The sequence below is a fragment of the Furipterus horrens genome, unplaced genomic scaffold, assembly GCF_987537825.1.
Source record: "Furipterus horrens unplaced genomic scaffold, mFurHor1.1.pri manual_scaffold_2, whole genome shotgun sequence".
Taxonomy (NCBI): Eukaryota; Metazoa; Chordata; class Mammalia; order Chiroptera; family Furipteridae; genus Furipterus; species Furipterus horrens.
In genome coordinates this window covers 94505984-94531926 of record NW_028327172.1, presented here as the reverse complement: position 1 = coordinate 94531926, position 25943 = coordinate 94505984, and the positions used below count along the sequence as shown (strand labels likewise).

Sequence of the window (25943 nt, the reverse complement as noted above, 5' to 3'; positions counted from 1 at the left end):
AAGATAGAGAGAGAATATGTAGAGAGAGGAATAAGAGATGGGAAAGCAAGGGGATGGGGGAGGGAAAGGACATGGAGGAGGGAAGGAAATCAAGAGGAAGAGGAGATATTAGGGAGGGAAAGACTGAAATTGAAGAGTTGAGAAAAGATAGGATGAAAGAGAGAAATACAAGAGGGAGAGAGAGAAGTGAGGGGATGGGGTGGAAAGAGAGAAGGGTTAAGAAGGGGAGGGTGAAGGGGGAGGGGAATAGATTAGAATTATAATTTAAATATTAAAAGATTAGAATATAAAGTGGAATAGGGAGAGAGAAAGAAAGAGAGAGACTATTTAAGGGCAAGAGAGGAAAGAAAAACGAATGTAGACTGAAGGGGGACGAAATAGAGAAAGAAATTTAATAAAATTGAAAGTGCTTAGCGCAGAGAAAGGAGAGAGAAAGGAAACGGAGGGAGGACGAGGATAAGGGGGAGGGAGGGGGATTAGAAGAAGGGAATAGGAAGGAAAGAGAGAACTTAAAATTAAAAAATTAACAAAGAATAGGATTCAGGGGAGACATGCTAAGGGGAGAGAAGGGAGGGAAGAGGAGGGGAGAAAAGGAGAGAGAATAAGAAAGGACGGGAGGGGCAGTTAGAGAGAGAGTGAGAAATAAAAGAATGAGAGGATTTTTACTCAATTCTACTTTTAGGCACAGTCTCTGGGTATTTTTTGTTTGTTTGTTTTTTGTTTTTCCTTCCTTCCTTCCTTCCTGGGTTTGCCCCTATTCAAAATTCCATGGGTTTCAAATCATTTCTGGTTGTTTGGCTGACCGTGGGAGGGTCCTGCTTGATTCTGGGATTGCTAGTCTTTTATTCGTGGGCCTACCGCTGCTCTGCTGTGAGCTGCGTTTAGTTGTCCCCTCCTGTAGCACCCTCAGCCCTACTCAGGCTTGTCCAGCTACTCCTTCCCACTGTTGGTCCAGTCTGTGCCTGCCAGCAATCCCTGCCCTGCCTCCATTCGTGTGTCTATTCCCAGGCTACAGCTTTTGCTCTCTTCCCTGTCTATATGCCTGCGCACCCTACCTCTCTCCCTATCTCAAGACCGTCCCTTTGTTCTGCAGGACTCTGGCACCATCGGTCAAAGTGCCAGGCACATTGGCACTTTCCTGCCCAGGACCTCTCCCCTAGTCTGGGGCTCTGCAGCGGCTTTCCCGCGCGGGCTCTTCTTCTTGCCCCAAAACTGTCTCTAATCCGAGCTACAGCTTCCGCTGGCTTCCCTCTCTATAGGCCTGTGCGCTCTATCTTCCTCCCATCCCAGCAGTGTCCCTTTGTTCTGCAGGATTCTAGTGTGTTCGGTCAGCGCAGCGCTCTCCTACCCAGGAGCTCTCCCCCAGTCTGGAGTTCCGCGGCAGCCTTTCCCTGCGGTCCCTTCTCCCCGCCCTAAAACCGTTTCCACTCCAGAACCACCGCCTCCGCTCTCTTCCCTACTTACACGTCCTGTGTGCCCTATTTCTCTCCTAGCCCCAAACCCGCCTTTTGTTCTGTGGGATTCTAGCTCGATTGCTCAAAGCGCTGGGGGCATGCACTGCTCTCCTGCTCAGGAGCTCTCCCCCGGTCCGGAGTTCCGCAACAGCTTTTCTGTGCGGCCTGTCTCCTTGCCCCAAAACTGTCCCTTTGTTCTGTAGGGCCCTAGCGCAAGTGCTGGGCGCGCCCGGGATGCCGAACTTTTGGTCGGAGGTTGCAGCTGAGGAGGTTTCCCTTTAGATTCAGATCACACAGTTTCTCCCAGTCCTGGTTGTTCACTGTTCTCTCACTCCTCTGGCTTTTTCAGCCAAATCCTCTCCCTAACTCCCTACAAGAATTCACTTATCGGTGTGCCCCTAGCAGGGGGAGCCTCCAAGCAGCTCTCAGCTAGTTAGCTCTCCGGCTTGGTACTGTAGACTCACCGGTCCCGGAATGACTCAGCCTGCAGTCTGTGGTAAACCCCTCCACCACCCTCCACGCTGCTCCCATGCTTTCCTCCCTGTTCACACTATCGGAGATCCACACTCACTCAGTCACACCTCTCCGCATTCATTCCTGGAGTCTCTCAACAGGAGCGAGCTGAGAACACTGCCCCTACTCCGCTGCCATCTTCCGTCTCTACCCTGTGTCTTTTGATTGGAGCATTTAATCCAGTTCCTCTCTGTGTCTTTCTTCATCTTCTTAAAGCAGTTCCTTTAGCATCTCTTGCGGTGCTGGTTTAGTGGAGATGTATTCTTTTAGCTTTTTTGTTTTTTTGTCTGGGAAACTGCTTATTTCACTTTCCATTTTAAATAAGAGCCCTGCTGGGTATTGTAGTCTTGGTTGTAGTCCTTTGCTTTTCATTACTTGGGGTATGTTTTGCCATTCCCTTCTGACTTGTAGTGTTTCTGTTGAGTAACATGTTGATAGCCTTATCAGAGCTCCCTTGTATATTACTAGTTGTTTCTCCCTTGCTGCCTTTAAGACTCTATCTTTGTCTCTAAATTTTCTCATTTATTTATGATGTGCCTTGGAGTGAGCCTCTGCGTTCATCTAGATTGGGACTCTCTGTGCCTCCTGGAGTTGTGTGACTTTCTCTCTCATCAAGTTAGGGAAATTTTCTTTCATTACATTTTCACAGTGGTTTTTCTATCCCTTGCCTTCTCTTCTCCCTTTTGTATCCCTATGATATGGATATTATTCCATTTCATGTTTTGCTTCATCTGCCTTAAACTGTCTTTGTTCTTTTTGAGTCTTTTTTCATTTCATTGTTCTGTTTGGGAATTTTTTCTCCCTACTCCTCCAGCTTGCTGATTCAATCCTCTGCTTCATCTAGCTTGCTTTTAATTTTTTCTACTGTGTTCTTCATTTCAGATATTGTATTCTTCATTTTCTCTGGGCTCTTATTAATAGTTTCTCTGTTCTTTTTCATGCAGGTGCAGTTCACAGTAAGTTCCTTATACCTTTCCTGGAGTTCTTCGAAGTTCTCATTGAGCTCCTTGAGGATCCTTATAACCAATGTTTTGAACTCAGTGTCTTATAGTTTGCTTGCCTCTATTTCATTTAGCACTCTTTTGGGGATTCCTCCTTTCCTTTCAATTGGGGGTTGTTTCTTTTTCTCCTTGGTATGTCTGTGTCTTAGATTGATCTACCTGACTCCCTGTCTTCATGGGGTGACCGTCTGTAGTGAGAGACCTATTGGACTTAGTGGTGTAGTCTCCTTGATCTCCTGAGCCTCATTCTTTTGGGGTGCCCTTTATGCCATTTAAATAGTCTCTTTGGTTGTAATTGGGTTTTGGTTGTTGTTGGGTTGTTCTTTGGTGGGTCCTTCCCTCTGGCTTGCTAACTAATTATCACTTCATCCACTACATCTTGTATGTTGTTGTACAGGTGTTGCCAAAACAATACCAAACAACCCAGGAAACAGACCATACCCACAAAAACAACCACCACCCACCCACAATAACACTACCAACACAAATGAGCCAATATTAATAAGAAAGGAAAAGCCCATTTAAGATGACTAATTGAAAGAAAAATTATTTTGAGAGAGTAGAAAGAGGAGCAATACTAAAAGTAGGGAATAGAGACAAGGTGATGAGAGAAAGAAAATAGAATTTGCCACATAATTTTAAAAGGGTCAGAAGAAGGTGAAATGGGTTAAGAGAGGGCAAAGCTATAGTATAGGTTTAGTAGTGTAGTATACTGTAGTATAGTATAGCATAAATAATGAGAGAGAGAAAAAAGGGGAAAAAAAATAAGAAAAAAAAATCAAACCAAAGCGAGGGAAAAGATCACCAGAGCAATATCAACAACAGAACAAAGATTAATATTGGAGGTATGGGAATAAGAGGGAGAAGAGAAAGAAAGAACAGCTTAAGAGATATCTAGAGGAAAGAGAAGTGATTTTGATAGGATAGAGGGAGAAGGAATACTAAGAGTGAGGAATGAAAACCAGACTATCACAGGGAAAAATTTAAATTTAAAATGAAAGAAAGAAAAGGTTTGAGGAAGGTGAAATGGAGTAGGAAAGGGGAACGGTAAAACTTGAGATTTGAAATACAAAAATAGTGAAGATGTTGAAATAAATTGATGGAATGCAACAACCACCACCATGTCCACAACCAAAAAGCTAGATTTGATAAAGGTGGAGAGAGAATAAGGGTATTTTAAAAAAGGGAAAAAGAATGTGAGATGACTAATTACAAAAAAGGTGGTTTTGAGAGACTGGAGTGGGGAGAATTCTTTAGTGTGCTGAATAGAAACAAATCGTAGCAAAAGAGTAAATAAAATTTAAAACAAAAATAAGAGGAAAGAAGAAGGTAAAATGGATTAAGGGAAGGGAGGAGCAAAAATGAAGTTTGAAATAAAGTATAATATAAAAACTAGTGACCTAATAGGCAGAAACTTGAAGGACAAGAAATAGATGTTAAAAATGCTGTGCAGGAGAGAAAATAACGCAAATCTTTAAGACTGTGGTGAAATTTGTCTCTGTAGAATCTAGTTTTACCACTTTCTTCCCTTTTTGATTCTGGCCCTGGTGATGTCAGATGGTGTCCCAGTCTGGGCCTAGGCAGCTTGTTTGAGACTGCCAGTGATCTAGTTTGTGGCTTTCTCTTTCAGTGGTTAATCTAGTCAATCTGTAATCAGCAGTCAGGTTTAAGTACCACAGGGTGGAACAGAGTAATTCCTGCAGGTGAGGCTATTCCTTCCCCTCAGGCTGATGCCACTTGGAAGGGACTGCTCTGCCTGAGCCAGATGGTTCCTGCAATATGGGGATCCTGGTGGCTGCTCCCTCGTTTTCTCCCCAAAGCCATCAACCCCACACTCTCCTAGAGCATCTCTAGTCCACTCTGTTCCCCTTTTCTGGAGCCCAGGGTAAGAGGCTACAAATGGTATTTGGTGTGTTGGCCCTTTAAAAGGCTCTTTGCATCTTCAGCTCTTTCTCCCGGGCAGAGAGAAACCCTGGCACTTTTCAGAGCTGAACCTTATCTGGGTACCTTTCCAGCTCAGGTGCTGGAGACTGTGGAGCCCAGACCAGAGTTCAGACCCCACACTTCTCAGGGGGAACCCTTAGCTGCTGAAATATCCCTCCAGCGCTTCAGCTACTATCCATGGGGGCCCAGCTAGCCCTCTTGCATTGTCTTCACACTCCATACCGGTCACATGTGGTAAAGTGACTACTTCTGTCTATCCATGGTTATAAGACCTCTGTCCAGGCACTGCTCAGTTGGTCATTCCGGATGACCTCTCCACAATTCAGCTGCAGTTCCATGGGAGGTCAGTGCAGCTCTCACTTAATCCTCCACCATCTTGGATCCTGCTTTTCACATTTCTGAGGCACTGTTGGGGGACAGCAGGAAGGAACTATTCTGATTTGACTTCTGCGACTTCTCCATTCCATTGTTCTTTGCTGAGGATGGAGGGGCCCAGCTGTTCCTCATAGGAGCTGCATAGGCCCTCCAGGTCTTCCATGATGCCTCACCCTCCTCACTATACCATTTCTGTTTTTGCTTTATTGCTCTCTTAATTCCTCAGTTTTCAACTTCATCGCCTTGCTAAGGGACCTCTGGAACTGAGAGAGGAAAGGAAAACACAGAGTCTGAGAAGAAGGAAGGACTTTGTCAGAAAAGTCCTACAAGAAGCAGCAGCAGACTTTCTTTTACCCTTTAAATAGAGGCTTCCACCACAGCATCTGTTTTACAGTTTGTTCTTTTACTTTATGTATATATTGTTAACTTTTACTGTGAAAAATTTTAAACTTACGGAAGTTATAATAATACAGAAAATTCTCATACAGACTTTACCCCGATTCACCAGTGATAAATTTCCTGTATTATTTTTTTCTGAATTGCTTGGGAGTAAGTTGTCTTCATCCTGCCCTTTGCCTCCTAATACTCTCCATTGTGTATATCCTAAGACAAAGATATTCTCTGTGTAAATACAATATTGTTATCAAAATCAAGAGTTTAACATTGATACTGTTCTTTTAAATTGACTATTTATGTTTCACTTGTGTTAAGTGGTCCCACAATGTCCTATGGAGCATGTTATTCTCTGGTGCTGGTTTTAATTTAGGATCATATTTGGTATTTGGTTGGTATACCCCTCGGTCTTCTTTCTCTTTCATGATGTTGACATTGTTGCGGAATGTTGGGCCAGGTGTTTTTTTTAACAGAACATTTCTCATTTTGGATTTGACTGAAGGATTCAGGTCATCGCTTCAAGCCAGAACTCTTCATGGAGTACTTCCTTGCCCTTCTCAGTGTATCAAACCTGGAGACACCCAATATTCACCTGACCTCATTGGTGACGTTGATTTTGATCACCTAGCAAGATGCTCTCCAGATATTCCACTGTGTATTGCCTGGTTTTCACTTATAACTAATGAGCAGTCAATAAGCAGACACTTTAAGACCATGCAAATATCCTGCTCCTTATTTCTACCCCCAGGTTTTACATCTACATATTGATCATTCTTGCCTGAACCAATCTTTGTATTTTTATTGCAGATGGTAATTTTTCAGCCCACTACTTAGTCCTAATTCCCTTCACATTTGGAAGTCTCATTCTGCTCCAAGAGCCTTTTTCCCCCATCCATCCATTCATCCATCTATCATCTTTCTATCCTTTTATCTTCATGTGGACTTGTGGGTTTCTGTGGGTTGGCCAAAAAAGTTTGTTTGGTTTTTTTCTATAAGATGGCTCTAGTAGTGCTTAGTTGTCCTTAACCTCATTTGAAACAATTTTGTCAGTTTGTATTGTGACAGTTGTCATATCAGCGTGCATTTAAAAAAAAAACATCAAAATTGGTGAATTTTTGTGTAGCCATTTTAATATTGAAGATGGAAGAAAATTTGCAACATTTTTGGCATATTATGCTTTATTATCTCAAGAAAGGTAAAAATACTACTAAAATGCAAAAAAGATTTGTGCAGTGTATGGAGAAGGTGCTGTGACTGATCAGACTTGTCAAAGTGCTTTACAAAGTTTCATGCTGGAGCTTTCCTCATTGGACGATGCTTACAGTCGGGTAGACCAGTTGAAGCTGATAGTGATCAAATTGAGATATTAATTGAGAACAATCAACATATTACCATGTGGAAGATAACTGACATACCCAAAATATCCAAATCAATAAAGTTATTGGTCAAAATGAAAAATGTGTCTTCTATTTTATGGGGGAAAAAAATACACAACATACAAACTTTTTGGCCAACCCAATATATATAGTTCATTGCTGTCCTTAATTATTTTGGTGCTCACATTGCCCCGGACTTTGCTAGTACAGTCTTTGCATGGCTCTGTGTTTTGTTGTTGTTGTTGTTGTTTGAGTACTGTCTTACTTTTTAGCACAATAAGATATTCTAGACTCAGTTTGTATCTCTCTGGGTCAGCCCTGAAATTAGCCATTTCTCCAGGGAGCCCTGATTCCTTTTAGTGGAAAACGGTGTTAGAAACCCAGATCTGGATTCTGTGAATACTCACCACTACTGGGGTGTCATTGTTTCTAGGCCCATTCATATCTAGGAAAGAGACATTTTAGAAATCATGAATTCTCACCAACACCCTGATTTCCAATTCTAGTCCATCCCATAGGATTTTTTTCTTGCCTTTGGTCTTTGACCATTTTTAACTCCTTAAAAAGGTTTACTTCTTAAAAACAGCTTTATTGAGATATAATTTACCTACCATAAATGGTTTTTAGCATATTCACAATGTTGTGCAACTATCACCATAGTCAATTTTAGAACATAATCAACATCCCAAAAAGAAACCCCATGCCCATCAGCAGCCACTCCCTGCCCTCCTTCCCCAGCCCGTGGCAACCACTTCTCTATTTTCTGTCTTTGCGTATGTCTATTTCAGACATTTCATATAAATGGGATCACACAATATGTGGCCTTCTGTGATTGGCTTCTTTCACTGAGTGAATGTTTTCAGGGTTCATCCATGTTGTAGTATATATTAGAACTTAATTCCCTTTTATAGCCAGATAATATTCCATTGTACAGATATGCACATTTTGTTTGTTCATTAACCATTTGATGAACACTTGGGTTGTTTCTACCTTTTGGCTATTGTGAATCATGCTGCTATGGGCATTTTAATACATGTTTTTGTGTGGACATGTTTTCATCTCTCTTGGGCGTATATACCTAAGAGGAGAGGTGCTGGGTCCTATGGTTACTCTGTATTTAACATTTTGAGTAATTGCCAAACTGTTTTCCAAAGTAGCTGGTCTTTGGCTTTTAATATTTTCTTTATAGTTCTGTGAATTCAATATTTTAACTGAGCAGCAATAAGATACTTGTTTCTTCAAAGCACAGTTCTTTCTTTCTTTCTTTATTTATTTATTTATTTTACTTTCTTTGTGTTTTTAAATTTTTAAACTTTTCCCAAGAAATGACCTTTAGAACCCGTACATTTTTGACCAATGTAACTACATTCATTAGGGAATTTTGAAGGGATGTTGCTGAAGAATAATGTGATATAGCAGTAACACTTTATTAGGAATCGAGTGGCCTGAATTATGATTCTTCTGATACTTCTCTGCTTTTGATGCCGACTTACTGTATCACTTGGTAAAGTACTTTAATTATATCAGCTATAAAGAGGACACTACCGCTTGCCTGCCATCTCACAGGACAATTATTCATAGCAACAGATGGGATATGTGTAGGCCCTTAAACATTTGCATTGTGCAAATACTTAACATATTTGAATTTCTATGACTGTTTACTAATTATGTAGAAGAGAGAGTGATAACAGAAAGAAACTTGAATTTCTTATATTCTGGGGCAAGTCTAACCCATTTTCGAGTCTTACTGTAAATTAAAAATTTTAATACCTACTCCAGCCTTCTGGAATAAATTCATTTGCCACCCCACCCTACCCTCAAAACTATAGCATGAAATATATATGACCGTTGTGTTCAAGATATGAAGTAATAGTTATTTTGGAAATGAGTGTCTTTATTTATATAGCTGCAGAAAGAACTCCAGCAGCAATAACCACTGTGCTACCTGTGTGCAGGAGAAGCCTCTGTAGGGGAGTAGGGGGAAGGCTTCTGGCTGCCCTGCTCCAACTGTGGTGCCGTCAGGGGAACTGCCCTCTCTAGATGATGCCAGTCCTAAAAGATTGTATTTATGAATTTTGCCTCAGCCCGAATGAGAATGAGAAAAAGTAGTTCTCATTGTAGAGTTAATGCACAGAGCCATAATGAAGCCAAGGTCTGACCTGGGATTGAAATAAATTGTGAACGTAATTATTTTATGGTAACAGAATGCATGACACCTTTGAGTAAAATTTTACCTCAAAATTGGCATTTCCTAGTGTTTGTTCTTGAGACCCAATGTTGGTTTCCTTTTTTACTTTCATGGAGTAATGATTTTGTCCACTTCTGTTCTTAATTTCCATGGCTATCTTCTTTTTCTCCCCTTTCTTTTCCTTTTGTAAGAATCGATCCTGCTGAAAGCTGTTTCATCTTCCTTTTTCTTTCCTTTGTTAACACCTTGCAGTTAAGGATGAGGGGCTTTTTTGTTTGTTTGCTTGCTTTGTCCTTTTTCTCTTTGCATCTCTGAGGTTTATGGTCGTATTGGAAGGATGTTGTTTTTATCTGTGTCTTTTGAGGCTCATAGTGGTATGGGAAGGGTGACAATGGATCTTTCCCAGTGCACTCTGCATAGTTTTTTTCCCAGTGCATCTTTTCCATAGTTCTGAATGCTCTGGTTTGCATGAGAATTTCACAGAATGTTCCTCGTGTCCCCTCCTTCTTGGCTGTGTGACTTGGGTAAAGATACTTTAAATCTGTTTCCTTTTGTAAAATGAAGGGAATACCCCACCTGCCTCATGGTTTTGTGAGACTCTGCACACAATGTACAGGAAGTGGCGAGTGGTGGCAGTAGGCACCCATCCTCTGTTTCCACTTCTGTGCTCTGTCCCAGATGGGTTCTGCACATACCAAGCCCTCAGTTAATCTGAAGGCATGCTGGTGCAGATTTCAGTCTGCACACACAGTTCTTCCTTCTCTGTCAGGGTCATAGTTGGCTCTCCTCAGAAATAGGATTTTTAAAAAATTTTGCAGCGTTCGTTTTTGAAGATTTTATTTATGTAATTATTTTTTTTACAAATATGTACAACTTTTTCCTCTAGTAACATTATCTCATATTTTTTAATGCTTTATTGTTACCTGATCCAAATGAACCCTAAGAAGCAGTAGGAAAACTTTGCTCAACCATTGAAAACAGGAAGTTCAAGTGCAGGGACTAAGTGCTAGAAGTGACTTCATACTTGTTGAGCACGGCTCTGCTTAGCACCCCATGTGTTATCCCACATAGTCCTTACAGCACCACGAGGTGGGGTAGCCTCTGCTCTCCATATTTTACAGATGAAAATATTGAATTTTGGGGAGGTAAAGCACAAGGTGACTTTTATAATTTATGTCCAAATCAGGACACTAATGAGCGTGAAAGGGAGTGCTGTTCTTGCTTACTTCAGGACAACAGGGGCAAACTAGGATTGCTCCAGCAAGCCAGGACATGTGATCAGTCTACTTAAGTAATTTGCCTAAGTTCACACAGCTAATCAGTGGCAGAGCTACATTGTGAACTCTAGGCTTTCTGATTCCAACCGTGCTCTCATCCATCTTGTACTTGACTATCTTGTCCACATTGGCTAATTTCTGACAGGGCCACAGGAGTGCCAGATACTGCCCCACTCGTTCGTGGGATAGAGCTGCTCCTTGTTTGCTGATCCAAGATTATCCAGTCTGTCTCCAAGAGACTTGGAGTCTAGACCCTAGAAAGAACAGAGACAAATGAGTTGAAAATTGCAGCAGAGATTGATCAGTGCTGCAGAGGGTGCACAAATGAACCTAAGAGCATCTGGGAGGACACTCAGCTTAGATGGGTGTGGTGGCAGGAAGGAGTTCTGAGCAAGGGCTGTCAACAAGGTTCTGAGGATGAGTGGGGTCAGAGAAGGGAAAGGGCCTTTGAGGTAGTGTATAGAGAGATCTGGGAGAAAGTGGCACAAGTGAGGAACTACATATAGATAGAAAAGCATAGACTTCGGTGTCACACAAATGTGGCTTGGAGCTCTGGTGTCTTAGATTTGACCTTGGGAAGATTACTTCATTTCTCTGGCCTAGCTGTCCTAGGTGCTTATGAGTTATAAATGAATGTGGATAAAGTATCCAGAACACTATTTTTTAGTGATGTAAATTTTAGATCAAGAGGTTTACATTCTATGAATCTTAACAGTCCTAACATTCAACAAATGATTTAATGCCCAAATGGTATTTTAGAGTGATGAGACACTTTGAGACTAAAAATCTTTATAACTTAATGCTTAGGGATTTTTATTCAATTTAGAAATTGTTAAAGAGTTTGAAAGTTGAGTTGGTGTACCCTGGCAAACTAAGGGCTTTGGCATACCAGCTCTTAGTGTGGAGAGACTCAGGCTGACATCTGGGTGATCCAAGGCCAGGACTAGCCCCTTGACATGTGCCAGGGGGTGTTCCTGCCCTGCAAAACAGGATGGTAGTTTTTTAGGTTGTGAAGAGATTAGAGTGTGCTCACTTGAGTGTATCACTCAGCTCCTCTCTTAGACTCCTGTCACATTTTTATCCTGAAGAAATCTGTCAGAGGAAATACAGTAGTTGAAACCATACAAGAAATAGAAGTGAGTTATTTTTGTCCTTTTATTTCATTGTTGGGATTATTTTGAAAGTTCTCCTGTATCTCTAAAAATTCATTAACACATGCATTAATTACTGAGTTTTTGTATTAAGCGTTATCAGTTGAGGTTTTGTTTGTAGTATGTTTTACACCAGTGGGGAAAGTTTCATAAGGATTTTAAAACTTGCCTCCCATATTAATAGCTAATATTAGATTCTGATTTTTTAGTGTATTTTATGTGACTTCGGTGTGATTACTATAAGAGCTTAAAAAGAAAAAGAATTGTTTTTAATTCCTTAGGATTATCTTATTGAGAATGTTGTGATTAATTTGATAGATGTGAAAATGTCATGTTAAAAATGACATTCAAGTTGTAACTTCAACTTAATAAGCCTTCTTTGTGCCTTTCCTTACTCAGGCACAGAACAGTGTATACTTAGAAGAAAAGCCCATGAACAAGCCTTACCTTTTGAATTTCTTGATTTTGGTTATTTCCTTCTGACCCGCAAGTTATTTATCTTATATATAAAACCAGTGTGTGAGAGGACCCTAATGTTTAGTAGTTTAGTGCCCTCTGGCTGTGATTTAAGGAACCTGATACATACTTTAGTGACTAATTTAGTTTTGAGTGGAGACTCAATTTATAACATTGTTTTTGTATTTGTCAGGCTGATCTATATTTTCATAATTTTATTACAGAGGAAACCTTATTAAATAAAAAGAAAATAGTAAAGTATTGAACAGGGCATTTGGCCTCTGATCAGCTTTAAGGCTTTATTTACTTTTATAAACTGTGGATACTGAGGATTTATTGGATATGGGCAGGTGAGGTTGACAATTTTATTATCCCTAAGAGATTATTTTATTTGGCAGACTGTTAACAGCACCAGGGAAGTGGAAACTCATTTGTTATTTTATTTTATTTTTCTAACTTGCTTTTGAGCAAGAACTATCCAGATTGATGTTTACTAATTATATTGCTCATATAATTGCCAAAAATCTACTTAGATTTAATTAGATGTCATCATTATATAATGTAAATTCTATTTCCTTTATGGGTACCTTTCAGAAGTAATTCTCAGTTCTCAGGTTCTTCAAAGAGCTTAAAATTTGTGCAGCTGTGAAAGAAACAGTCATAATACTGCAGACACACTATGTGAAGGTCATCCATTGGCACTGTTTTGCACGGTATCAGAAAATGTACTTTGCCTTAGCAAAGGAATACTTCTTTTCCTTTATTACCTCACCTCTTGAAATTTAAGCAGAACAACCAGGAGATTCTAAATTAACATTGGCTGCCCCAAGAACAGAGAGAAAGAGTATAGTGGATTCTTGGTTCATAAAACCAGGACACTGACTTAATTGGGGGCTTACATTGGTGTAAGGAGCAGTCTACTTGTTTCACACAGACTCGAAGGCAGGTGATTTTTATGACTGCACTATGATGCTTGATAGTAAGAGCGTATTGTTCTTCCCATGGAGGATGTTTGGGACTAGGAGTGGTGGTGGTGACTTTTATATATGGAAGACCAAGGAATTTCATTTTATCAAGAAAGTGTTTTTTATGTTGTTCTTGCTGGTACTATTCACGTTTCTGGCTAAGACATTTTCCTCTGTGACCTGGTCTCAAGCTTAAAGGGATGATGTTCTTTAGAAGAATTTTGATCCCTGTTTAATTGTCATTGTCTTGTCATCATTGTTTTCCAGCATCCTCCAGGACAAATAGCAAGGAAATACAGCTCCTGCTCTACGATTTTCCTAGACGATAGCACAGTCAGTCAACCAAACCTCAAGTATACAATTAAGTGGTGGGTATACAGATTTTTGCTTAACTAAATGCTTTTTCTATTCCTTAACCAGTTAGGTTGCTTGTGGGGTCAGTCAGGGGAAGGCCATTGATTATGGATAATCTTTTTAAAAAGTGATTTGATAGTTAAAATGTGGGACATTCAAAATATTTCTTCATATTACCAGTTACTTAAAAAAAAACATTTTTAAATTGTTGTAAATGTAGATTAAAGCATATTTTTTATTTTTGCACGTAGTTTCTACCTTTCCACTTTTTATTAAAGCCATCTTCGCATAACTCTGCTAATATTTTTACCTTCAAAATAAAACAGGATTCCAGTTTAAGACTTTGCTACCACAGAAGGCAGGCCTGACATAGTGAAAGTATCCTTGCCCACAAATGATCTGAGTTCTAACCTCCGCTCTGTCACCAAAGGGGAGGGTTTGGGTAAGACTCTTCTCTTTGGAATCTTATATTAAAATGGGGTTTAAGGAAGGAAGGGGAGTCTTAGTATACATTTATTTTCCTTTTGGGCTTCAGTTTCCATATTTTAAAATGGAATATAAGAAGGCAGGAACACTGGTTTCTCCTGTAGCCACTGGAATTTTTATAATGAGATCACAGAGAATCTGATATGCTGGGGTCTGTGGTCTTCAGCTCATCTGTGAAAAACCTGGGATATTTTACCTTTATACTTTAAAAAATACATGTTTAACAACAGTTCATGTTAGTGTTTGAAGTGTTTACATTTCTAAATAGAAAGTGTTCTATTTCAATGGGCCAGTTTTTCGGGCTTAGAAGCCCCGTTCCAAGTGTTACCAAATGTGACAATCAGTCACAGCCTTAGTCAGGCAGTGGGGACTGTCATGGTCTTCTGTGGACAGAGTTCATGCCAGGGGAAGGTGAATATTGGACTACTTGGAGGGAGGCTGCCTTCCCTTTTGTGGGGTTGATATATTTCTAGGTTCTAAATGGGGTCTGGTAAATGGTGAGTGGCATAAACCCAGGTAGTCAACTGCTGTAGCTGGGAAGAGGTATGGAGAGCATAGCTCCACAATGTGTGTCCTTGGCTGAGCCACTTTCTGCCCTTGAGCCTAGGTGTACTGTTGGGAAATGGGAAGTGCAGTGTTTTTCAGAGTAAATTGTTAGCAGAAGTGGAGAGAAGTGGAAAGTCCTGAAGATACGTGTACCGTGTGGCTGTGTATATCTGCTGAAGCTCTGGAATCCAGAGCAAAAGCTGCTAACTTCCTTTGGTCCTGGAATCATCTTCATGGAAAGCAAGGCAGAGTAGAGCAGAGTGGGCCTTCTCCTTCAGGGCCAGTGGGAGCTCCTGGGATTTACAAGTGGATCTAAATCAGTTTCTCAATGCTTTGTCCTTGGATAAATGAAAATTGCCACTGGTTGTGACATAGACACTTAGGAGTGGGTGGGAAAATTGGGTTATAATTTGATATTGTAGTGTCAAGTCTGGGAGGTACATTTACCTGTTACAACTGTGCATCTGTGTAAGTCAGTGGTACCAGCTCCAGCTGTACCTGGCAGTCACCCTGGAGCTTAAAAACACACTGACATTTGATGTCTCACCCCACAGATCCAGTATATGGATTTTGTAGAATCTTTAGGAAATTCTAATAGGCAGCCAGGGTTGAGGACCCTGATACAGATGAACGGCTGCTCTCCCCTCCCACCAAAATTTCCTTGAAAGTTTTAAATAAATTATAGGTTAAAACATGAAGGAAAAAGAAGTTGAAAAGTTAGACCAGTTAAGATAGCTGACTTTTGAAACAAAACCTTCTCTGTGGGTTCTGTGGCTTCCCTGGTCCAAAATACATTTTATCTGCACCACTCAGATTTGAAATTTTTCTAGTCAGTAGCTTAGTTGTTTTAAAAAAGTGCCCTTTTTTAAAAAATGTACTTATTGCATGTGTGAGCATTGAAAATACAAGGGGGTAGGAGGATGCTAAATCTGAATGCCTTCTTATTCTAAAATTTTGCCTAAACCTTATCCTACACCCATCGAAGGAAACCCTTGGCTCCCTCCCCCAGACAAATTCTAGTTAGGGAGTGGGTGGAGAGTTGAGTGCTATTTTCACAGTGAAAGAAAGGCTCAAGTATTAAAAGTTGGGGACCTCACTTTGTGCTCATTTTTTTCATAGGCATGATTTCTTTTTGGAGAGCTTGATTTTCCCATCTTTCCCCTAAATGCCAGCTGTGGTAGGAATTTAGTGTTTACCAACCATCTCCTCCTACAAGTCCTTTAAGGAGCAAGGGAATGATGATGACAGAAAATTGGCAGGGGGAGCCCTGTCACTGAGCAAAGTGGGGCCTGTGCATGTGGCACCTTGGTGCATGACCCAATAATTAGTGTTGAGAGAAATAGATTTTTATTTACATGAGTGAAACCTTGGGGAGTCTCGGAGCACTTCAGCTCAGAGCTCCGTTCTTCCACGAGACCCAGTGCTTTCCTTGCTCCTCACCAGGCTATAAGCCAAAAACAAGCCCAGTAGTTCCCCATATCCTTATCTTAAGCTGGCTGCGCAAACAGTTCTCCAGTCCCTCTGGAAGATACACTTGTGGGTTTCAAAGTCACCATCCTCTCGTAGAAGCTCTCTCCTTCAGTATCAGGAGTATGTTGCCCTCTGTGAAATAGTCCAGGAAAACATGTGCTGTGTTACACTGGATCATGATGGAGTCCCAGGGAGGCGCACATATCAAGAGAATGGCTTTTCTGTACATCCCAAGTCCCAAGGGTCCAGACAGAGTCCAGTTCTGCGAGGCGACAGATCAGCATCTTGCAAGGCAGAATCCTTGGTGTCTTTGGAGTCAGCTAGAGCAGGCACTATCAGAACAAAAGCATGCCTCCTTCCTTATTACACCAGGCCACATGGTGAAATCCTGACTGCAAACTACATAGCTGCTTGCTTACTTCTCCCTTCCCACCAGCTTCACTACAAACTGCATAGCTGCTACTTCCTACTTCACTACAGGCAGCATGGCTGAATCTCCTCCCAACTCAGAGCTCCTTCTTCATAGCTTACTCTTCCTCCTCCTCTTCTACACTCACTCTGCCCACATAGCCCTTTCCAATGGTGAATCAGCTCTCCTATAAAACTGCCTAGCTGCTACATCATGGCACTTTCTTCATGGCTGCCCACCCTTATTTTAAATACTGATCTGGAGCTTCCACTGTTACCTCCTACTTGGCTCCTTCCACAATGAACTACATCTGCCAGTTTCCCATATCTTCTACCTTCTCTCAGCTTTTAGTCAGGACAAGCAACTCAGTGTCGCAGGGGCCTCTGCCTTCTGCCTTTCACACAGGCACTATAGAAGCACCCCACCCACCCCCCAGCCATGCTGTGAGTCACTGAATGCTTTCAGAGTGTGGTAGGCCTTTTTGCCTGGGGCAGTGGTAGCACAGCTATTAACTAGCTACCAACTTGCCATAGTTGATTGCAGTACTGTCTGCTCTCCCTTCCCCCATCCCCCAACCATGGACTGTGGGGACTTTGGGGACCCCTCATTTTGTACCCCATTATAGCCCCATTCACACAACTGGCCAGTAGGGTCAGGGAGCACTAATTACCCACCTGCCTCTGTCTCCATGGTTCAACTGGCCTCTTGATCTTCTGAGGTCTTAGGATCCTCATCTGCTTTGCTGATTTAGTTCTAGGTAAGAAGTAAGACAAGAGCAATGCCAATGACTGCAGTCTGTTCTGTTTCTTTGGTTGAGGAAATAGCATTTCTTCCTTCCTAGCTATGTGGCAAATGCAGTTAAGCAAATCCTTTGATTTAAATGTACTTTTGGTTTGGCCCTAGCCCATCTTTGGTGAAACCTCACCACTTTCTGAAGATGTGGCAGAACTGACCAGGCCTTCAAAGCTAGGCTAGGCATTTCGAGCAGAGCCTGAAACCAGAGATTGATTCAGTTTTCATCTGACTGCCTTTTGCCCCCAGCTATCACTTCTTTCAAGATAACCAACTAAATTGGCCTATGGGACTGTACTGTACATGAATTCTCAGCTTGGTTGTCTTGCTTTCTTGGACATGACCTGGAGTGGAAATTGTCCTACATAGTGGCTTTATTTTTCATGGAGCTTTTGGCTCTGGAGATTTGGGAGCTAGTAACTGGGGCCCTGAATATTTTCACTCCAATCTGCAGAAGCTGAAGCCAATAGACCTCTTGAGATAGAATTTTTGCTAGAGGAATCAATAATGATAACTTCAGTTTTAGAACTTTATATCTGAGATCATGCTTTTATATATTTCATTTGGTTATAACAGCTCTGATGTATGCGGGGAGGGGGACCCAGAAAAAAAACAAAATTATGTTCTGGCGGTTGGACCCCTTGTAATGCAGGCTTCCCCCCTCTAGGTGAGTATTCTAGGAATGCATCTGTATCAGTGTACCAGCTGGCGGTGGTGTGAGAGGCTGTTTCCAGCTTCAGTGAATATTTTTGAAGACACTTTCAATGCATTTTACTATTTCATAATGGGTGATTTGTGAGTAACAACTGCCCACACTGCGCTGAGTGTTCAGCAGTTTTGACTAAAAATGGCATGACCCCTGTGCCCAACCTGGTCTCACCCTGAGTGACTTTTTTTTTGTTTGTTTGTTTCCCTGGATGAAAACAAGTCCTCAAAGGGAAATGTTTTGCCGTTGAGGAAGAGGTGAAACAAAAAACAGCAGAAGCACTAAAAGGCATCAGAATCAATGAGTTAAAAAATTGATGTCCCGATAGTAGTATTGAATCAAATGGAGAGTACTTTGAAGGTGACTGAAGTTTAAACATGTAAGAATAAATACACCATTTTAATAAATAAATCCATTTTTTGGGTCCCTCATCATAGGTTGAATTGTCCTAATTTTATACATGGGGAAATGAAGGCTCTGAGAGATGAAGGAGCCAGGTTTGAACCAGAGTCCTTCAATTCCCAGTCCAGTGATAATTTTCCTATGTCACACTTCCTTACAGGGGAAGCAAAATGATTAAATTAATAACTAGAAACCCAATCATATGAAACATTCAGCTTAAATCTAACATTAGATTAGAAGAGCAATTACAACAACACGAATAAAACAGTAATTTCTTCCTTTTCCCAGAGGCAACATGGTGGAATGAAAGGGCACAAAATCATTATACCAGTTAGAAATCCAGGCATCTGGTGTCTGAACCTGAATCTTCTCATTTATAAAATAGAATCAATAACATCTCTTTTCCATTATAGGCTGTTCATGTATGTGAAAGCACTTTGAAAATCATATTATTATTTTAAAAAATTCTGAAGCCTTCTCACCCCAATTAAAATTATTTCATCAGCTTAGATTTTTTCAAAATGTCAGGAAAAAGAGTGTATTATCATTTGCTTACGAATACTTTTAACACTTAGCTGAAATCATTTTAATGAATGGATCTAGAAAGAGAGAGATCGGAAGAATATAAGTTTTCTTGTGATAACAATAAGATTAGCTGTTGTCATGTGAAGTCATAGGTAAGGATCTGAGCTCTTGGAATCCAGCAGGCATTCCTAAGTCTCCATGTGGGTGTCCCTGAGGGACAGTGCCTTGGATGGCAGTTTCTGTGCTCTGAGACCCAGAATACAGTCTGATTCAGCCAGGTAGCTATGTTCTTAGAAGCTTTAAAAAATGAATTTGGGCCTCCTCCATAAATTTCAAAGTAAAACAAAAATAGTGGAAGGAGCTAGTCAGTTTACAGAACAGGAAATTTTTAAAAAATTGGCTAGTCAGTACCTTGATAGGTTATCAAAGCAACTCAGATTGAAAACAGGCACACCATTTTTTAACCTACTCAGCTGGAGAACATGTTATGAAAACATTTAAGGTGAGTGCTGGCAAAAATGAGGTGAAGTAGACACTGGTGGGGACAAGTATACTGGTATAGTATTTTGCAGAGATACTTGGCAGTGTATGCCCTTACAGTTGTTAATGACTTCAGATTGAGTAATTCCAATTACAAGATGTTCTTTCATGGAAATAACGTAGTCACAGGCTGCACAAATATTTATCTCTGAGGATATTTATTATGCTGTTAACTATAATTGCAAAACATTAGTAACAAATGTTCAATAGGCGGGAATGGTTAATAATTATTCAACAACTATATAATAGAACACAGCCATTTAAAATTATATTTTTAAAGAGGATCTGGTCAAGATGGCAGCATAGGCAGTTATGGCTCACCTTTCTGCAAAACCAAATCAAAATTACAATAAAAATATAGAACGACTATCAGCCAGAACCATAAGAAATTGAGTTGAATGGAAGGCTGACAACTACGGAATTAAAGAAATCACATCCATCAAGACAGCTGGCAACCTGGTGCTATATCTGAGACTCCACCAAAGTAGCTAACACTGTTTGACCTGCCTTGAATATCCCCAGAGACTACCTCACGCAATTTACGGGCCCACCCAAACTGCTTTTCCATTTTTGAATGGCAGGTCCTGGCTCGTGTTTCACAACTTCCTAAATTTTATCAAATAAGCAACAGCTGGCCTCAGTGAGCCCCAGGCCTAGCCCTAGCAGCAGCCAGCTTAGATTCACAGCTTGGCTACACCTGTGAATCTCCAAAGCCCAGCACAATAGCAGCCATCTCAGATTGCTTTATAGCTCAGTCAGGGTGGCCCGGACAAAACACAGATGGGGGCTGACCTTGGCTTGCACCACCTGGGAAAAACCAGGGTCAGCATACTCGGTGGACAACTACAGACTACATTTAAGCACCACCACCCTGCCCATGCACAGCTGATCTTCCAAGAAGGGCAAAGGGTGGTGGTCAGTGGTCGCTGACTAGCATGGGTAAATCCCTCCCATTGATCTGTCAACAGCAATCAAGGCTTAACTACAGAAGGAGGAGTGTACTCAGCCCACGTGAAGGGTACACCTCAAGTACCCAGCTTGGGTAATAGGGAAGGCTGTGCAACTGGACCCTACAGGACACCCTACATTAGGCCATAGTACCAAAACACAGAGTCAAAGCAGCTCTACCCAATACACAGAAACAAACACAGGGATGCTGCCAAATTGAGGAGCAAAGAAATATGGCCCAAATGAAAGAATAGTACAAAACCTCAGAAAAAGAACTAAACAAAATGGGGATAGCCAACCTATCAGATGCAGAGTTCAAAACACTGATGATTAGAATACTCAGAGAAATGTTTGAGTATAGTCACAAAATAAAGGAAGAAGTGAAGGTTACACAAAGTGAAATAAAGAAAAATATACAAAGAACCAACAATGATGAAAAGGAAGCCGGGATTCAAATGAACTATTTGGAACAAAAGGAAGAAATAAACATTCACCTGAAATAGAGAGAAGAAACAAGAAATTTTAAAAATGAGAGGATTAGGAACCTCTGGGACAACTTTAATCATATTGACATCTGAATCATAGCAGTGTGAAAAGAAGAGGAAGAGCAAGAAATTGAAACCTTATTTGAAAAAATAATGAAAGAAATCTTCCCTAATTTGGCAAAGGAAATAGACGTACAAGTCTCGAAGCAGAGAGTACCAGACAAGTTGGACTCAAAGAGGACCACAACAAGACACATCATAATTAAAATGCCAGAGGTTAAAGATAAAGAGAAAATCTTAAAAGCAAGACAAGAGCAGAGAGTTACCTACAAAGGGGTGCCTGTAGGACTATCAGCTGATTTTCAGAAGAAACTGAAGGCAAGAAGGGACTGGCAAGTAGTATTCAAAGTGATGAAAACCAAGGACCTACAACCAAGATTACTCTTACCCCAGAAAGCTGTCATTTAGAACTGAAGGACGATAAAGTGCTTCGCATACATGGTAAAGCTAAATGAATTCATCACCACCAAGCAATTATTACATGAAATGTTAAAGGGACTTAATTAAGAAAAAGAAGAAGATCAAAACCATGAACATTAAAAAGGCAACAAACTCACAACTACCAACAACTGAATTTAAAAAATAAAAACAAACTAAGCAAACAACCAGAACAGAAACAGAATCATAAGCATGGGGATCATCTGTAGGGTTATCAGCTGGGAGGAGAGGAAAATGGTGCAGGGATCAAGAAGCATAATTGCTAGGAACAAAATAGGGGGGTATGTTAAAAATAGTATAGGAAATGGAGAAGCCAAAGAACTTAACATGCATAACCCATGGACATGAACTAGGGTGGGGGAATTGCTGGAGGGAAGGCAGGTACTGGGAGAAGAAGCAAAGGGAAAAGAAATTGGGACAACTGTAACAGCATAATCAATAAAATATTCTTTAAAAAAATGCTAATAAAAATGTTAGGATAAAAGGAGAATGCAAACTGTTTATACATGTAATGTATAGAATCAGTATCTCAGGCTAATAAGTCACCTTTGGGCAAAGGATTATTTTTATTTTTACTTTCTATATTTTCTAAAGTTTTTATCCTAGGAATAAAATGCATTTTATAATCAGAAAAACATTTGAAAAAAACCAGGGAAGGGGAATGTCTTCATTAAATTAAGATCTTCTAAAGTATGAAATAAGAGTTACAGTACCATTTCAGCAAGTGAGTGAATAAGTAGTCAGATTACCAAGAGGTTATTGATTTAAGGGAAAAAATATCAAACCACCATGGATGATAGTCACATTTTTCTGGTAGTTATAAAGACCACTAATTTTCTAAAATAGTAGGTACTGAGTTGGAGGTTTCTAAAGTTTACTTTGCACCACCCGTGTTTTTACATAGTGGCCATATTTTACAAGTGAGGAAAGCTTAAGATTTCAGTTAGTAAGAGAAATTTTTAAATATCACTGAAGTTTTGCTATTTCTAGAAAAGATTTAATAATTGCTAGGAATGAGTACCAGATTGACTCACTTTAAAGAGGACATTTGTTTGGCGTTCTGAGTTAAATGGGACTGTTCAGATGGTTGTTTGACTTTTACTTGAATTTAAATATTTATGGTCAGACTGATGTCAGATAATATATAACATCTTGAATATGTTTATGAAACACTGAACTGCATTTTATTTTACAGTGTAGCTCTCGCAATATATTATCACATCAAAAACAGGTATGTGGATGATTAATTTTTTCCTATTATGTTCTAGTTGCTTTGACCTTCGTATTTTATAGAATTTTTAAAGTTAGTATAATATACCCAAATTTCCCAGGTAAGTGCCAAACTGCTTTTGAATCAAAGGAAATCATATGGGTATTTATGTTTGAAACCAACAAAAGAAACAAAATTTCTTGATAATTCCTCTTTACTCTTTATTTTCTGTATAATTTGTTTAAACATTCTATCTTTATAAAATATAATTTAAAAAATTTATTGTATGCAACTTTACCATAAAAAATGTTTAGTGTTTCAATTTAGTACAAGAAATTTTGATATAAATTTAGGCATAAATTATATTGATGTAGTAGAAACCCTCTCTGAGTCTGAAGATAGTTCACTTAATTAAAAAAGTCAGTTAAAACAGAGAATCTTAGAAAAATCATTTTAAAAAATTAGCATTAACATTTCAATATAAAACATGTAAAAGTACATTCATTTGCTAGTTTTTTTATGCAGTGTGGACTTTAGTCTTGAGCATGGCATTGATTAGAGTACCAAAGTGACTTTCTTTTATAAGCCACACCTGTAATTTATCTTTTGCCATAGTAGGATTTTTAAAAAATATCAAGAAAACTTAAGGCATTTACAAAACAATCTGAGCATGGAATCTTTCAGGTTTTGATCACACCTAATCTACAATGAATTTATTTTTAGTAATGCCCTTTTATTGGGTCTTTTCAAAGCATCCTTCTTCATTTTCATAAGAAAAAAGCCACTGTCACTGCAGTCTTATTTTATTGATTAAATAACATTTATGTTATATGAATCTGATAAGAACTACAAGTTGTGTTAAAGAACAAAATTGAACCCAGTAAACTGGAAGATCTAATTGGCTTTATTTAGTGATTCATGAATCAGGCAGCGGCCCATCTAGCAACTAGAAGGACGTTTCAGGGGCTGTACAAAATAGAAAGTTTTTAGAGGCAGAAAGAGGGTGGGACTAAGAGGTTAAAATAGTGGATTATTTCAGGCAGTGACACCTTTCCTTAGGGGAAGCAGAGTTGCCTCACTGATGCTGACAGGACATTCCCGACTGACTGGTTTAAAATTCCACTCCTGGGAGAGGCTGAAGCTGCAATTAGGGGAATTGGTTTGATGATGTGGTTTAGCAAAAGTGACCATTTCTGGGAACAACCTGGCCACCTCATGGTTGGAATGGATCTCAGTGGGTAGTTGCCAAAGGGAACAAAAGAAAGTTGGGATAAGCCAGTGAAGTGGAGGTTAGAGACAGAGTTTCTACTGAACAGTCTTATGGGAAAAGGTAAACACCTGGAAATGTACTCTCCGTAGTAACTTTTTTTCTGTATTGTAATTGTGATTCCATGGTTCCTTATAGTGCTTGAGAATTTTGGATTTAAAAATTTACAGAATGTAGGCTATTGGACCTTTGAACCTTGACCAGAATAACATATCAATAAAAGTGCAGGTTTTGTCTTGCTGCTTATTTCTATGCAAGTTGTTAAAACATTTTAAAGATTTAAGTCTTAAATAACAATGTAGAGCCATTCATGGGACTCAGGTGTGTTCTCAAGCGAATGAGTTTTGTATTAGCATCTCTGAGTGATTTCTCAGTTTTTAGACTGTTATGGACCCCAAAGTTAATTTATAGCCATAGCTGATAATAAGAGCTAACTTTATTAAGTGCATAGTCTAGCCACCCTGGGCAGCTCTTTACATGCATTATCTCATTTTGTTTTTATAACAGCTTCATGAGGTGTTACTGATATTATCTCGATTTTACAGATAAAGAAACTGGGGCACAGAGAGGTGAAATAATTTACCTAAGATTACATAGCTAGTAAATTGGGGAATGGGGAATTGAACCTAAGCAATATACCACTGAGACTTTTAATTGCTCTACTGGTCCTATGCCGATAAACTGGGCCGAAAGTTAGTGAATGGAAGTGACAAAGTCCAACTCAAAAAGTGAGCATTTGTAAACAAGCATAACTAATTTACAGAGTGATTCCTGAAGGTCTCTTGGAATGAGGTGGCATTGACAGTTGAAGACTTTCTCCTTGATAAATCATACTGGCCAAACTTCTGGAGCTGTTGATAGATCCATTAGCTTGGTAGAGATGGTACTATTAAGCCGAGACACATCACTTTTAATGGAGGTGAAAGGAAAATCTACTTCTCAGTGGAGTCATTTTAGCTTAAATTCTTAATCCTTATTTGTATCTTGAAACCTACATTTTTATTTATTTTTATATTCTCGTGAATGTTTCTTGAGAGGGCTGAAAGGCTTTTTAGGGGCTCTTTGTTCATCAGAAATTGAACAGGATTGAACAGCTCAAAGAAATGAGGTCTTGAGCCAGGCTTTGTCTCTTGCATAGTACCTTGAATATCTTACAGAGGCAGTTGTGAGGTAAGGAATTGGATGATTTTTTGTAGCCAGGTTCTTATAACAGGAAGTGGCACCGGGTGCAACAAAGGAGCCATTTTTATGTTTTCAGACCACAGTCTGACAGGTTCTGCCTGGCTGAAACTTTTACTGGTGTTTATCTAAATCTTTGCTACCTGTGGTCCCTCAGGCTAGGGAAAATGAGCTTGGGTATGAATGCCCAAAGCTTTAAAAACAATTAGTAATGCAAGTTGAGTTGTTCTATTAAGATCTTTCTCTTTTATTTTTATGTAGATAGTGAATTCATAGAGCAGAAATTGTAGAGTGAGTTAGGGACATGTCTGTTGTCTTCTGATACTCACAAGCCTGATTGACATTGGAAGCATAGACTGTGGAAATGATATGCTGTTACCAGAAGCAGTGGTTTCCAAATACAATTTTTAAAGAAAAGTTTTTAGGCAAAACTCAACTCAGACCCCTTGGAGGTAGAGCTGTCAATGGTGAGGTGTGGAGAGTCCCTGCAGGGCAGCTGCCTGAGGCACTGTGTTACAGTGAAGCCACCAACCTTACAGGCCTGATAGCAACCAGCTATTTTATAGGGTTACAGGTTATTGAGTTAAGCTTTTCTATGCATCACCTCTTGTTTTTCAATATAAAATTGTAAAACTCTTAATTAATTGGTTAAGTTACATATTGTGGAAACTTCAGATTAATCTATAGGACATATTCAATGTTCATTTTACTTCACTCTACCGTTGGAGTTCTTGTCAACCACAACATACTAATAGTTTAAACCGATCTATCAGCTTTTGCTCAAGAAATAAGATATTAAAGAAATTTAGATTTGGTTCATTTGAAAACTCAGCAAATAAAAATCTATATTTTCACTTAAGTTAATTCATAACCTTTATTTCATGGACTATTAAAAAATTATCTAATACTGTACCCAAGTAAAACAAATTATTACTGCCTTCTCTTTCTCGAAATAACACTTGAATCAAAAAAAAAAAACCATTTTTTATTTTGAATGACACTCATTCTTTCAGAAAGTAAACTCCTTTTTCTA

At 39.7% G+C, this 25943-nt stretch overlaps 1 protein-coding gene across 6 annotated transcripts in view; it reads left to right on the top strand.

The window, feature by feature from the left end:
* Positions 1–25943, top strand: part of CCNY (cyclin Y) — a 274826-nt gene that overhangs the window by 189867 nt on the left and 59016 nt on the right. For 5 of the 6 annotated variants that reach the window (XR_016509033.1, XR_016509034.1, XM_090266140.1 and 2 more), the window contains 2 exons: positions 13361–13461; positions 22450–22485. Coding sequence is in view for 4 of the 6 variants with exons in the window: in XM_090266140.1 (XP_090122266.1) it covers positions 13361–13461; positions 22450–22485 (137 nt within the window). In the remaining 2 variants the exon portion in view is untranslated. The remainder of the gene's footprint in view (positions 1–13360; positions 13462–22449; positions 22486–25943) is intronic. The other variant, XM_090266141.1, reaches the window with a different exon arrangement.